We start from the raw sequence: 13,888 nt of genomic DNA, 5'->3' as shown, positions 1-13,888 counted from the left end.
TCCCAGTGCCTGCTCCCAGTGCCTGCTCCCAGTGCCTGCTCCCAGTGCCTGCTCCCAGTGCCTGCTCCCAGTGCCTGCTCCCAGTGCCTGCTCCCTCCCTAGCGCTGCCGAGGGGCTGTTCCAGGCGCTGCCTGCTCTTGCTGTGTGATTGTTGTGCAGAGCGAGCCTCTTCCCGAAGGCAGTGATTATTTGGGCTGTTCTCTGTAGATTTAAGGTTGGCACGCCACGCTGTGTCACAGGGCGTTGATTTAGTACAGCTAAAAAACACTGGGGAAGGTCTAAAAAGGGGCCTGCGGGTGAGAGGTGCAGAAATGCTGGTAAAGGGAGAGCAGCAGAGGTGCTCCCTGCATAGCTGCTCTGGGTGGTGGCAGGCAGCAGCTCTCCCCTCATGCAGCACCTGGTCAGCTCCACCTGGTGACCCTGGCAAATTCTTTTCTTCTACCTAGCGCCTGTGTAAAGAGCATAGATGGGGTGTAGGGGGCTGCTGCCTGGCTGCACAGCCTGCAATGCTCATGTTTTGCATAAATGAGATAACCCACTCTTCTCCCAGCCTGGGACTTGGAGCAAGGAGGAGGCAGGCACGTGATGGATGTGCGTTTTTGACTCTGTAGTCGCAGAACGCCAATCCATGGAGAATTTGAACTTGTAATTTTGATTAAAATGATTGATTTTTAAATCAGTCTGCGTTCGTTTTGGGCCATTGGAGGGTATTTAAAAGGAAAAAAAACCTCTTTAATTAAATTAGTAGCACATAAGTATCCTGCTCTGCTATGGAAGCGGAACTTCTGGTTTGTTTTGCTTTTCTTTTTTTTTTTTAACCTATTTCCTTCAAGGTCTTGTTGGCACATTTTAAAGTTAAAAGCAATGCAAAGTTATTAAAATAAACAAAAAAAGTTGTTTCATGCTGAGTAAATCTTAAGTTTGAGCTCTTCCCCTTTTGGAAAACACACAAGCTGTGTTGTTCTGTAAAGCTTCCCTTAATCCATGCACCTGGCGGTGCTGTTGGTGCACCCAGGGGACGCTGTGCAAAACAAACAGCATTTTCCTTTTAGCTGGAGAACTTCCTTTTTCAAGTAGTAAAATGCTGTCATTACAACAGCACCAAACAAGGCAGAAACCTGTCTAGAATGCGAGGACCATCTTTAAAGGTAAGGTTCTGGCACGGTGAGAGTTCTAAGTGACGTTACGCTCAGTGGTTGTCTGCAGGAACATTAAGTGCACCCTGATGTCCTGCAGCTCTGGGGAAGTTCTTGGAGCTCGCAGGATGAGGTGACAGATGTAAGCTGCGTAGGGTTAGGGTTTTTTGCCTCTGTTCTGGGGCGCTGTAAATAAGACTTGACTAGCAGCTGTAAGGAGGCTTGTTCTGTTTACAGATCCTTTTCTCTAAGACACATCGGTAAGGCTGTTGAACTTCAGGGTCTTGCTCTTGGAACATTTGCAGCGCAGTATTTGTGCAGTGTTGTTTGCTCTCTTTTACAGTTAAGATTTCCATGAAGTGGATTCATTACCAGTCACAGCCAGCGTGAGGGTTTTGGCAGGTCAAAGAATGAATTTAGTTCCTTGCAACACTGAATTTTAAAGGTGCTGTTGCTGGCAGTGTCTCATACTGATGAGTGGAGGAGGAAATGATCCATCCCTTCTGCTGTGACTTGCAGTCACAGTGCTGGTGGATGTCTGATTCAGATGAACTTTGTTCAAATAGCTCAGTAACGCCCAAGTGCTTGCACGTCTTAGGAGGTCTGCATTCCGTGTGCACGAGTAAGTGTAACATGCATCTTTGTGAAGTGCTTGGAGGATCTAAGAAATGCTAGAGCAGCTCTATCTGCTGCATAAATCATAGGCAACATCATGGGTCGGAAAGCGTCTTCGTTAGAATGAGGCCACTTGTACCAGTAGAAACAGTGTGATAGGAGCAATTAACGTGGCACTTGTATGTCTGCAGGTAGGAGGGGATGGTTTAGATGCGGTTTACACAAGTTTTACACAAGACCTTGCACCAAGGGATGGAGATGGAACAGTAATGCTCAAGAGAAAGGAATTGCAGCTGTTTACACCCTACTGGCTGCAAACACGTCTGGAATATTTGATTTATAGAAAGAATCAAGTAATTAAGATAAAAGAATATACATGATTCACTACTGTGAAATATTAAGACGTAATTTATGCTCTGTATCTGCTGTAGTTATGATTAGTGACCTAAGGCTGTTGAACTTCCTCTTTATGGATTGCGAAAATGCTGTGACAATTTTCAAGGGAATTACTCTCTTTGAGTTTAAAGAGATGAAAATGGGCCTGCTAACAAGGACCAGCTTCAGAGTCTGCTTTCATATTCTTCGTGTTTAAAGGAAAAAAAAAAAAGAAAAGGAAAAAAAGAGGCAATTAGGTCCTTTAGGTGCTTTGATATGTCTGAACCTTAGGACCTAGCGAGGCAGAGAGAAAGTGCACGATACGTAATAGCACACAGTGTGTGCAGTGCATAGCAAGGAACCTGCAGAAGGGCATTCCCTTGGTGCTGAAAAGAATGTCTCGTGCTGAAAAGATTGACAACTATGGTTTTTAAAAAAGAATCTGTTATTTCAGGGTGTTGGTGTTCTGGCCCTGATGTGTTATAATGTTTTGCATATTTGTTTTGCAAAATTGCTCGTAAGCGTAGGGATTCTTGCTCCCAGTGCTGTGCTCATGATCAAAGGATATTGTTATGGGCCACGTAGACTGTGATCGAGTTTCCCTGCATTAGTTATGGTGAATTGTAAGGAAGTCTTCCAAAATGGTATCCTGAATTCTCACACGGTTTGTGTGCTTCCCTGAGCCCACGGAGCACCCTTCCAATGTAAGCCATTGGAGCTGGGGAGCAGTTTGAGCCTCAAAGCCAAAACCTTTGTGCCCCAAAGTGCAAAAATCCACGAACTGTGGTAAAATACCACCGTGAGTCTTTCATCTGCCAACTGCAGTTGTCATTTTCCCTGCTGTCCTGCAGCAGAATGCACTGCTTGGTGCAGCTCTGCATGTCACCTGCACCCAGTCAGGGCATCCCTTGCCCCCTGGGCTGGGCAGGAGCTCAGCTTGGTGCTGGACCTGTTCCTTTTGGTGCTGGGTGCATTGAGGAGATTCTGCTGCCAGTTCTGTTTGTCACCAAAGATGGTGGACCAGGAAAACAAGCAGCCGAGGGAGTCTCTGGAGCATGCTCACATTTGAAATATGCAAACTGCATAGTAAATATTTAAATTTGAGCTAATATTGCATCATATTAAAGATTCATTTATTACCGTGCTCATTGGAAATTACTTGTAGGACGGGCGCTGTAGTTCACAGTAATGTAAGTGTTGGAAAATGGCTTGTCACAGTGTAGCTGGAGCCAGGGCATGAATATTTTATTTCTCTTTGCCGAGGTAAGGAGCGCTCAGGTGGCTGCAGGCCTTCTAGGTCAGGCTCCTGGTGAGTGGGGACTCTCCTTTCCCTGTCTTTGCAAGTAGCACAGGAGGCTCCAACAGCATTCCTGCAGATCTCTGAGCCTTGGAGCATGCGGCATGTGCCCTGTTACGTGGTGCAAGCAAATAAGCACAAAGCAGGGAGGTGGAATGGCCAAAAGAGAGGGCAGTTGCACAAGTTTCTTGAATATGTTCTTTAATATTGTTTTTAAGTAGTAATGTGTGTGTCAGAGAGGGGGAGGGCATCCAGTTTTGCTGTATGATCTCTAATACCTTTTTCAGGTGAGACTCCTGTTATGCAATTGGAAGAACTGAGCTGGTGGCGACTTCTCAAAACAATTTTGTGAGGCATGCTGAGAAAATTGTGTTTGATAAAGGGAAAGTGATCTAAATGATGAGCCATCTCCAAAACAGTCGAATAAGGCTTTATACACATTTCCTTAATAAGTTTCGGTAATGCTTGGTAAGGGTGGTTTATTTGCTTGTATGTGACTTTTTTCTTTTTGTAAACTACTCTGCCAGTTTCTGCAATTGTAGGTGAGGGTTGTGCACAGAATTCTAAACCAGGTGTCCTGTTGTTTTCAATGTCGTTTCCTAACAGAAATTGGCCAGGATGATACGCTTCATAGAAATCCGTGTGCCCAGAAAAATGGGAGAGGTGTAAACTTGCAATAACAATACGTGCTGATTTCTGAGTCAAGGGTGTTTGGGTCTGAGGAAGATGGGTTCTGTCTAATGACTCTGGTATTAATTGGTTTGAATTCTGTAGGTGGACGGAATGGTTGATAGAACTGTTAGTTGTTCTCCAAGCACTTCCCTTCTGAAATAGTGCCTTGACTGTTTTAAAAAGGAAGCTCTTAGCAGCTTCGGTTGTTGTAGTGCTCTACAGATTATATTGCCCAAGACGAATTATTAGCTTTAGAAAAGTTTATTAGCTTGGCTGTCTGTGTTCGCTTTAATCTTAGCTCAAATGAGGGTGCAGATGGTGTCCCTGGGTATGTGTATAGTGTGTTTAAAAAGAAGTCTCTTTTTTCAGGGAACTCCTATCTTGGTTCATCTGGTTGTCTGTCTGGTTGCATGTGACTTTCAGCACCTGAGAAAAGGTTTTCTGCTTTGCATCCCTCTCCAGACTTTTCCTTTGAACATTTTCCTCTCGCAGGAGGTAAACACGTTCATTTGTCCTCCAGTGTAGTTATGTCTGATTTTAGCATTTTCAATATCGAGCTAGTTCCAGATGAATGGAGGACATCTTTCCAATCTACTGGTTTAGATTAGATTGTAGCCTGTGGACCTGGCTTGGGGTGTATTTATTTAGTACTGATTTACATACAAATGCAAAGAAAAAAATATGATGTCCTGTGTTGCTAATGCTTGGTACTGATACAGTGGCAGGTAGCAACTGTCTGTTGTAACTCCCTGGCAGTGAGATACAGTTATGTCTTCTACAATGTGAACATCTTTTAAGGCTGCTGTTCTGCTCTCCTGAATAGCTGCTCTGGTTTGTTTCACAGTCATTCCTGACACTGTGATTTTCATTAAGGTGATGGCGTGACCTTGTTTATCAGCCAATCTCTGAACACCCTAATACATGAAATGTGTGAAAAACTGCATTTTTTTCTGGTCTAAAATGTCAGCTTTCTCTAGAACAGCATATGTTAGATGTGGTTTCCTAGGGGATGTAAGCATTTAAGTAACTGACCGTTTCATAAACAAATGTTCGCATCCTCCCAGAATCTGTGCAAGGAAACATTTGCTTTCATGCATTTACGTTCCAAATACACTTTGCTTTCTCTCTGTAGCAGCATTTGATTGTGTGGTGAAATAGTCATCACAGGATTCTGCTGATCAGCCCTTTTTTGCTGTGTTTTATATAATTTTAAAAGCCAGCCTGCTGCCACGGTGAGCTGGAGCGCAGAGGTGCTTTAATGTTTCCTCTGTCATAACATTCCCCAGACAGTGAGGTGATATTTTAACAGCCCTGTGACTGTTCCAACCCTGTGCTGGGTTTGCAGAGTAAACTGTCTTCTGATTGTTTTATCCTTTCAGCTCTTGGTATCTCCTGGTTGAAAGGCAAACCCCTTAGAGAGGTGTAAAGAAAAATGTGGCCCCTTGATATTTAAAAGGTGAGAAATCTGTTTAAACTGTATATGATGACATCAAACAGTCCCACCGCTGCATGGTGCTTCTTTTAATGGAAGTGATAGATGCTGCAGCTGGTGGTGCTCAGCAATTAGGTGTGAGCTATCCACTATCAATGACATTTAATGGCAAATGTCAGGCACGCTCTGAGTGCTATCTTCATTTCAATATTGCTTTTCTTTAGGACAGTGCTTAAAAAAAAAAAACAACCCTTAATGGCATTTAATTACCAGAGCATATATTCAACGATTAGTTAAATGCATTTGTAATACCATTAGTTGTCAGGTAACTGTTTGCTTGTTATGCCTGACGCAGAGTATTTGATGTACGACGTGTTGTGCAGCAATGGCAATGCTAACAGGGCCGTGTGGTAAGGAGGGCCGCCATCAATCCACTGCCAGTTCTGCTGCAAGGAGCACGCTGTCTGTCATCAGAGCGGGGTTTGCAAAAGCAGCAAACAGATGCTGCTATCAAAACTAGTGCTTAACCGCTTTCTTCAGTGGCCACTCGTTATTGTGGCCTATTAATGAACTTACACCCCTGGTATGGTTTGTTTGTTTGTTTTTTGGTGTGGAGTTTTCATGCTGTGTGTAGAATTAACAGCTGAGGTGTGTTCAGTGTGAGCATGTTGTGATGTGCTGTGGGCAAGCAGGCCCAGTAGGCCGGGAGGAGACCGGGGAGGCGAGGCCCAGCAGGCCAGGAGCAGATTAGGGAAGCCAAGCAGGCCCAGCAGGCCAGGAGCAGGCCCAGCAGGCCTCCCCCAGGCTCTGGGAGCTCAGTTCTGTGTTGTGCCACATGGCTTCAGGATGGCTCCAGGTTCATCCACACAGTCTTCGTAAAACACATGCACACTTGGCTGACCAGGACTCACTGGCATAGACAGCCACTCCTTTTCCCCAAAAAGGAGCAGTTAGTGTAGGGAGGAAGTGTTTTGAACCAAAGAGGGTTTTATAAGGGGAAAAAACTGTGAGGGCACGCTGTCATCCAGCCCTGGCAGCCTGTTTGTGGGGAGCTGTGCTGTAACAGGGCGGTTACTGATGCCTCTGCTCAGCTCGTCTGACACCATGAACCACAGATGGGATTCAGAGAACATAAAAGGGAAACGGAGCAGAAAGATACCACAAAGGGATTAAATGAGGTAGTAAGCAGTGACCCAGAACCTTCGCGAAAGATCTTATGATAGTTTTATTTTAAGCGTGTCAGTTTCCAAGCGTAACTGCTTTTTTTTCCACAAGATGAAATTATCTTTCCTCAGTTAGAATTGCACTGAGGTTTTAATGGTGGTGGAGTACATAAGTGTATTCCATTTATACGTAAACAGGGAACTTGCTAGGTCTTGCCACAATAAGCAGCTTTGTTTCCAGTAAAGCACAAAAGTTTGTGGAAAAAATACAGCAGTTTATTTAAGATGCGCAAATGGTTTGTGGTCATTACCTGAAATGAGTCACATTCTTTTCTCCTTGAAAACCCGGATGAGGCAGTTTGGTTTTCTGGATTGTTCGACTCTTGAAAGCCTGTGAACTATAAATGTATATTTTATAGTACGTGTTTAATCTCTGAAGCTTGATGTGCTGGGGAGTGTAGATGTGCTGATTTCTGGTCCTCTGTTTTGGCCACCAGCTGGAAGTAGGGAAGGTGGGAGGTGAAGGTGAGGAAGAAATGCAGATGCAAATCAAGGTTCTTGTTCAGACCCAACTGGCCATCTGGACCTGGTTTTTCAGGTACTCACGGTCTCATTTCAGCCAATTCTGGTTTGCATCTGTTAGTCTATAACTGCACAGACTGTTTTTGCATGTGCTAACCTATGTTGTTCTGAAAGTAATTAGCTAACATGGACCAATAACTTACACGGTTGATTTTTTGACATATTTCTCTTTGGTCTTGAGCTTCGGTAGACAGCAAGATGCTTTGTTTTCTTTTCGTGGCCCTGTACCTTTAAGAAGTGTTATCAAAAGGTATGATTTTTAGATAGTTACCTGTTCTTTAACCACATTTTAAATAGTGGAGCATAAACATGCCATTTCTGTTTGCTGTTTCAGACTTGCGTTTTTGCTTTTTTTCCAAGATTCAAACAGACGGGCATAACTTTTGCTTGGCTCGTGGCACGTGTCTTATTAGAGCTATTGTTCTGCTTGGGCTTTGGTCCTGGCAAGGAACAACAATTTGCCTCATGGTATTTTCATCTGTTCCTTGTTTCCCTTTCATATGGCACCTAATCCACAGATGGCTATCCTGTTGTTGGCATTCAGCATGATCAATGTCAGCCCCAATGCTGAGAGGAATTGCTGATATGCACCCCTTGGCATTCATTTGTAAGCAGATGATTACAAGACATTGTTTCCAAAACGGGGAGAAAATAATTAGCAGGAGAAGCAATGGAGGTATGTGGAGGATGATGCTCCCCAGGTTTGCTTCTGGCTCTTGGAGCTTGAAGCTCTTATCGATAGATTAGAGAGGATTATCTTAGAGAGGTGCAATGTTAGGAGTTCAGGGCTTTTCCTTTGTGATCCTGTTTCTATCAGGGTGACTTTGGGTACCTGGGGAGCTGCCCAGCTTGGGGTCTGCACGGGGCCAGCCGATCCCATGTGCCAGCTTTGCTGACAGGGTTGTCTGATAAAGCTGGAGCCAGGTTTTGCATGATGCTGGTTACATTTTGGTTTAGTATTAACTCTATACTGGCTCTTGGGTGACTGGGGTTGATTTTGGCTTAATTGTTTCAGGATGCTTTGGATGTCTGGAAAGCAGGAATTGTGGGGGAAGGGATGATTTATGAGCGGCACTCAATAAAATTCAGAGTGGTTGGTAACTTCAATCCTGTATTGATTTTTTTTTTTTGGTAAAAGTTTTGGGTGGAGGGGAGGCAGGGCTGTGACGAGCAGACAAAAGAGGGAAGAGGAAATGCTTTCAGAGAGCTCAATTTGCTGAGCTTTGTCTTAAAAGCACATCTAGCTGAAGCGCCGTGAAATGCCGTGCTGACCTAGATCCTTAGGAGACAGATTTCACCGCTTAACTCACTAAGGCCAATGCTGTCTTCCAGTGCTATTTGTCAGGCTATTTCTGATGGGTCTTTCTCATCTTCTGTCTGTCGTTGATGCCCTGGTGTTCCTGCCTTGTGACTGCTATAGCCAACCCGCCAGAACCTGTCGTATCACCGCGAGTTGTGATGGTATGCTTCTTTTGAAGGCTGGAGCTTTTTTTTTTTAAGACAGTCTAGCAACTATAATGCCAAACCGCCCACACTAGGAGACAACATATGGCAGCTCCTGTGAATTAGCATGCGGCTAAGTAACACATCACCTGGTGTTTTCACAAAGGCTCCAGCCCTGGTAGCTGGGTGCGGAGGTTCTGGCCACACGTCCATCTCCCCATGGGGCTCTAAGCACAGCCTCGCTGGCTGTTGCAAGTTATGTTTTAAGGCTGCTTTTGGCTTTACAAAAAGAAGTCACTGCTTTGCTATTGTTAAAAAGATGTAGGCAAGCTAATGGCTGGTTTGTACTTAGATATGTGCATTAGGTATACGTGCAGACTGAGATTTACAGGTGTGCTTCTGGGACTTGTCTGCTTCCTCCTCCTCTCCCCCCCCTTCTGCAGGAATCAACTGCCTACAAATAACCTGTCTGTACTGCTTTACATGATTGCAAACAGTTTTGCTTCAAACTTGATAGACCAGAGAGTGTTCCCAAGAAAGCAGAGCGGCTGGGAGCCTCAGGCCCATGTTTCCTGCTGCAGGGCTGTGTGTACACCTACACAGCCAAGTGGAACAGCCGAGATACAGGGAGGGAGGGCATGAGACCTGTTCTCCATCTCACAGTTATTTGTGTACAAGATGGAATTAATTTCCAGAGCGCTGAGGTGACTTCATGAATCCCAGAGCCGTTTTGTCTGTTCAACTTGTGCATGAAAGAGACAGGAGAGAAATTCCTGCTGTAAACAACAGCAAAATGTCAGGAGCAAGACATTGTGGGGGGAAAAAAAAAATCCTATATTGTTTTGTCAATAAATTATTCTTTCTCCTACATAGATCACAGAAATGGGACCTTACCCTGGAAACAGCAGTATTTGATACCCCAGGCAGCTTATTCTCAGCTCACACTTCACTGAATACACTGATCGATTATCCGCGGCTTAACCAAGCCTTCTCATTTCCTGCCTGCCATTACTGCGCTCAATCAAGCCGACGCGCTTTGTGGCCTGCCTTGTGCACAGAGATAAGCCATCAAGGCATGTTTCTATTAGAAAAGCTCTTGTAGATGGAATAGTCATTAGATAACACTCAGGGGTTTAAAGGTTGCGGGCTTTGTGTTGGTTCAGGTTAAGAGGGCAGGAACGGAGCGGGGCTGCCTTTGGGGTCCCTGTGTTTGGGGGATGGAGGAGCGTGTTGCTGTGCTCAGTGCTCGTAGTCAGTGTTTGTTTCTTGCAGCACGTCGGTAGCTCTCGCTTTTTGGCAATGCTGCTGTGCTTGCAAGAAGTAATTTAGATAGCTCTTAATATGCGTGCATCTAAATTAAATAATCAAGCTGCAAAAATAACATTCATCTGTACTAATGACCTCTGTATTTCCAAGCTGGATTTCCTTGGCTTACAAACAGCTGTTCAGGTTTCTTATTATTTAATTAGAAAGCAGCCTGGAAGAAGATATCCCGAGAACATGAAATTACACACGCTATGGCAAAGTGGGAGGGAAAGGGACCCTAGCTGTATTTCTGTAGCTCCTCATTGCCCAGCAGTCTCATCTCTGCCCCTCGCCCTCTCTTCCCAGCGGATCTGGCATGACTGCTCCCCATTCCTCGCCCCGCACCCTCCTCTTGAAAATTAATAAATGTCAGAATTGAGTAAGTGCTGAAATACTTGTATGGCAGGAGCAGAAATGCAGGCAGCGATTCAGCAGGGACGGCTGCAGGGGTCGATAACTGGAGGAAGTCAAATTACACCGGTATTGGAGCAGGCCAATACTGCGTCTTGGGGCGTAACTAGAGCTGTTTGCGAGGAGGAAAATAGTTTTCTGGGAGGGCAAACACTGTCCCAAAGGGGGTGAGTTAATCCGCAGTGTTAAAAATGAATTAAATTGCCCATTTCAGCTGGTTTTGTGTGGGGTCAGAGCTTCTGTGCTACAATGCATGAGACCTTTATTTTGAACGGTGAAGTTGCTGTTAAAGTATTAAACATCTATTACAGGAATACGAAGACCCTGGGTGGCTTAGAATTAATCACGATTTTTTTTCTCGTGTTAAAAAAAATCACTGTTGAGAACACGTTTGAAAGGAAAGATGTTCTTTTCCGTGTTTCCATTTTGCTGTTTGTTTCATTGAAATAGCTCCTGCTCACCGGCCCCAGCGCGCCCATCTGTCAGCTCCAGCACTTGGTATATTGCTTCCAAAGCTAGCTGTGATTTAGCATGGTAGCTAAATAGGGCAAGTAATGAAGGATGCTGCTCAAATCCCTCCGAGAGAATCTGCAGGACATCTGTGACCGTTTGCACGCTTTGGTTAGTCATAACGCTGGGGAGAGGATGTGAAATCTCTTCAGATGTGAATTGCAATGTGCCAGAGCTCTGTTTTGAAGTGTTTTGTAAGAAAACCGGCACCTCGGAGGTGTCGCAAATGCTGTGGAAATCAGTACGTGTGTGGCTTTCGAGGGGACCTGCAGGATTATTTTGCTCCCCTCCACGCCCTGAGAGGAGGCCTTGATTTGGAAGTGGTTGACCAGACGTTTGTGCACCACGATGCCTTAATCCATTTACAGATTTCTGTGTCGGTCTTGTTGAATGTCCAGAGCTGGTTCATACTTAAAACCAAAAAAAGAGAGGTGGGAGGGAAGGGAAAAAAAAAAGGACAAAAGCAGCAGCAACCCCAAGTGACTACTTGCAGAGAACTGCAGCAATAGGCAACGTTTTCATTTAGGTTGGAGTTCTGTAGCGCCAGGAATCTATTTTGGGCTGAGAGACACCAGAAAGCACTTGGTGCTTGTGGTTTCTGCTGTTCCGGATTTGACGTGCAGCTATCTGCAGTCTCGGCGTGCAATGGCATTAAGAACACCAACAGTCACACTTGGTGAGCGAGGGTCCTTTTGCCTGCAGGTCATTTTGAAGTAAGCAGCCTGTCACAGCAGTTGGCGGCCTGACACCTCGGAGCGGCGCCCGCAGGCCTCTGTGTGCCGACGCTTATTTCGTAGCCTTCCTTTGCTGTGGTTGCATATGCACAGGTGCTTGGGGCTCCTTCGCGGTGCTTCTCAGTGCTTGCTGTTGAAAAGTGGTGGGCTGCAGTGGGGGGGATGGAAGAATGGAAGCTTGGGGACCTCCTGCTCGGTGTAAGCTGTCCCTGCCTGCCCTGCTCTGTTCAGCACCGGCCTCAGCGTGCAGCAGGCAGCATCATTTCTGCCTCCCAAGCGTTGCCCGTTTGGTTTCTTCCGTGCATTACGCGAGTTTTTTTTGTCTTTACCTGCAAGCGTGCTGTTAAACACCAAGAAGTTTGTGTTTCTTCAGCGCATCTGGTGTGATGTGGTATGTTTTTCGAGGTGTTCCAACGCACAAAAGCACACGTGCTGGAGGAGTTAAACTTTTGTCTGGCACAATGCTGCCACTAGCAGTTCTTGTGCGGCATTACATGTGTTTGTAATGAAAGGCTTCCAGGACTGTGGATGTCGTGGAAGGGTTTTCCTATTGTTTATTGAGCATAATTGGTGGAAATTATTGCAGTAACTCGGTTAATGTGGATAGGAGCGACAGTGAGAGCTTTTTGGTCCGGTAACCTATTAACAAACCATTAGATGGAGAGTTAAGTGAGAACGGAGGGGTGCAGAGAGCTGTGGCCCAGAGCCCAGTGGTGCTGCAGCTGCCTCCTTTCCCCTTGGGAACGCTCCTTTCACTTTAGGTCCTCCCTCCGATTCTTTGGGTGTCTGGGAGTAGCAGAAAGAAGGGACTACGAAGGGCATCAGAGATGAACTGAAGCAAACTGTCCTAACTTTATCTAAACATGCCTTTGAAGTGGTGTTTAGGCTTGTTTCCTACTAAGAACAACAAACTGATAGCTGGTTGCTCAAGTGCAGAAGGCGCTCTTGGGGAAGATTCGGTTTTATGTAAATTTTGCTGCTGGCTTTCTGGTACCACTTGTGTTATAGGCAGTCGGAGCCTGTAATTATTGGGGTTGAAGTACAGCATCCTGTTTCCTGTTCGTTGGTGTCTGAGAGTGTAATAAGGAACTTTTACGATGGTGTCTGAAACCATCTGTCCTCAGTGTCTGTTGGTTACAACTGCTAAGTATAGTGCCATTGAATTGTGCTGGTAATGGTGTATTGTGTCGGGCTGTAAATCTGGCTGGTTTGTAGAAACAAGCTGACTAGGACCGTGCTGCGCGAGCCCACAGATTCCAGCCTTTTTTTCTGATCCCTTCCTGTCCTTGTTTAGTTTTTGTGAATGTATCCATTGTATTTCTGGTCAGATACAGAGATACAAGTGCATGAGAATGGAGTAGGTTCCTGTTGCCTCCCTGTCGTCTGAAGTTCTGTCATTAGCACGTTGCCCTTGTTTCCTGGCCATAGAAACCTGCTTTCCTCCCTTTTGAGCCTCACCTCAGATTTTCTTCAGCGTGAAAAGAAATTTTGTACTTTGAAAGACTGTGTCAGATGTGGTCTGATTTCCTTTTTAGTAATGCCTTTAGACCTTCTTTTTCAGAGTAAACGGGACCATCTCCTTATGAATGTCAAATGGTACTATCGCCAGTCTGAAGTCCCAGATTCAGTCTACCAGCATTTGGTTCAGGACAGACACAATGAGAATGGTAAGTTAGGCTCTCCAGAGTAAGGCTTTTACTTGTTCTCCGAATTTTAAGTTTTAACAGCCTGGAAAGCAACCAGGCTTTTGCAAAGGGATGTGAAGCAAAGACTGCTGATGAGGACAAGGCATTAGAAGATGGGTGACTGTGTTTACTTGCCTTGTTTGTTCTAACCAGTGTGTGCCCTGTAACCATAGCCATAATCACGTGCATTTCAGGTATACTTAAATTGTACAGTTACATGCTGAAATCTTAAAGAATAGAAAATAAAAATAACGTTAGATCCTTTGTGGTACCTTAGCTGAGTTTCCCCCCTTTTCTCTTTGCAAAAACAATTGTGTTCTTTGCTTTAATAGCAGCAGGGGAGGAAACTTAAGTACATATTCCAGCGTCATTTATCTCTTGCCTCTAGGGGAGACATAACATTTCTACTGTAATTGGTGAATTTCCTTGAGGCAACAGTTAAGGTTCTGAAGATACTCAGAGGTGAATAGTGATGACAAAACTGATGCTTAAAATGTGCAACACAGCATCTTCTTGCTGCGTGACAAT

General features: G+C 45.0%; 1 protein-coding gene across 5 annotated transcripts in view; it reads left to right on the top strand.

Moving 5' to 3' along the window:
* Positions 1-13,888, top strand: part of RERE (arginine-glutamic acid dipeptide repeats) — a 175,806-nt gene that overhangs the window by 70,480 nt on the left and 91,438 nt on the right. For all 5 annotated transcript variants that reach the window (XM_021417381.1, XM_021417380.1, XM_021417376.1 and 2 more), the window contains exon 4: positions 13,237-13,342. In XM_021417381.1, the coding sequence (XP_021273056.1) occupies positions 13,237-13,342 (106 nt within the window). The remainder of the gene's footprint in view (positions 1-13,236; positions 13,343-13,888) is intronic.

This window comes from Numida meleagris, chromosome 20 (genome assembly GCF_002078875.1).
Source record: "Numida meleagris isolate 19003 breed g44 Domestic line chromosome 20, NumMel1.0, whole genome shotgun sequence".
Taxonomy (NCBI): domain Eukaryota; kingdom Metazoa; phylum Chordata; class Aves; order Galliformes; family Numididae; genus Numida; species Numida meleagris.
Note: the sequence above shows the minus strand (reverse complement) of the source record. Positions and strands in the feature narration are given on the sequence as shown.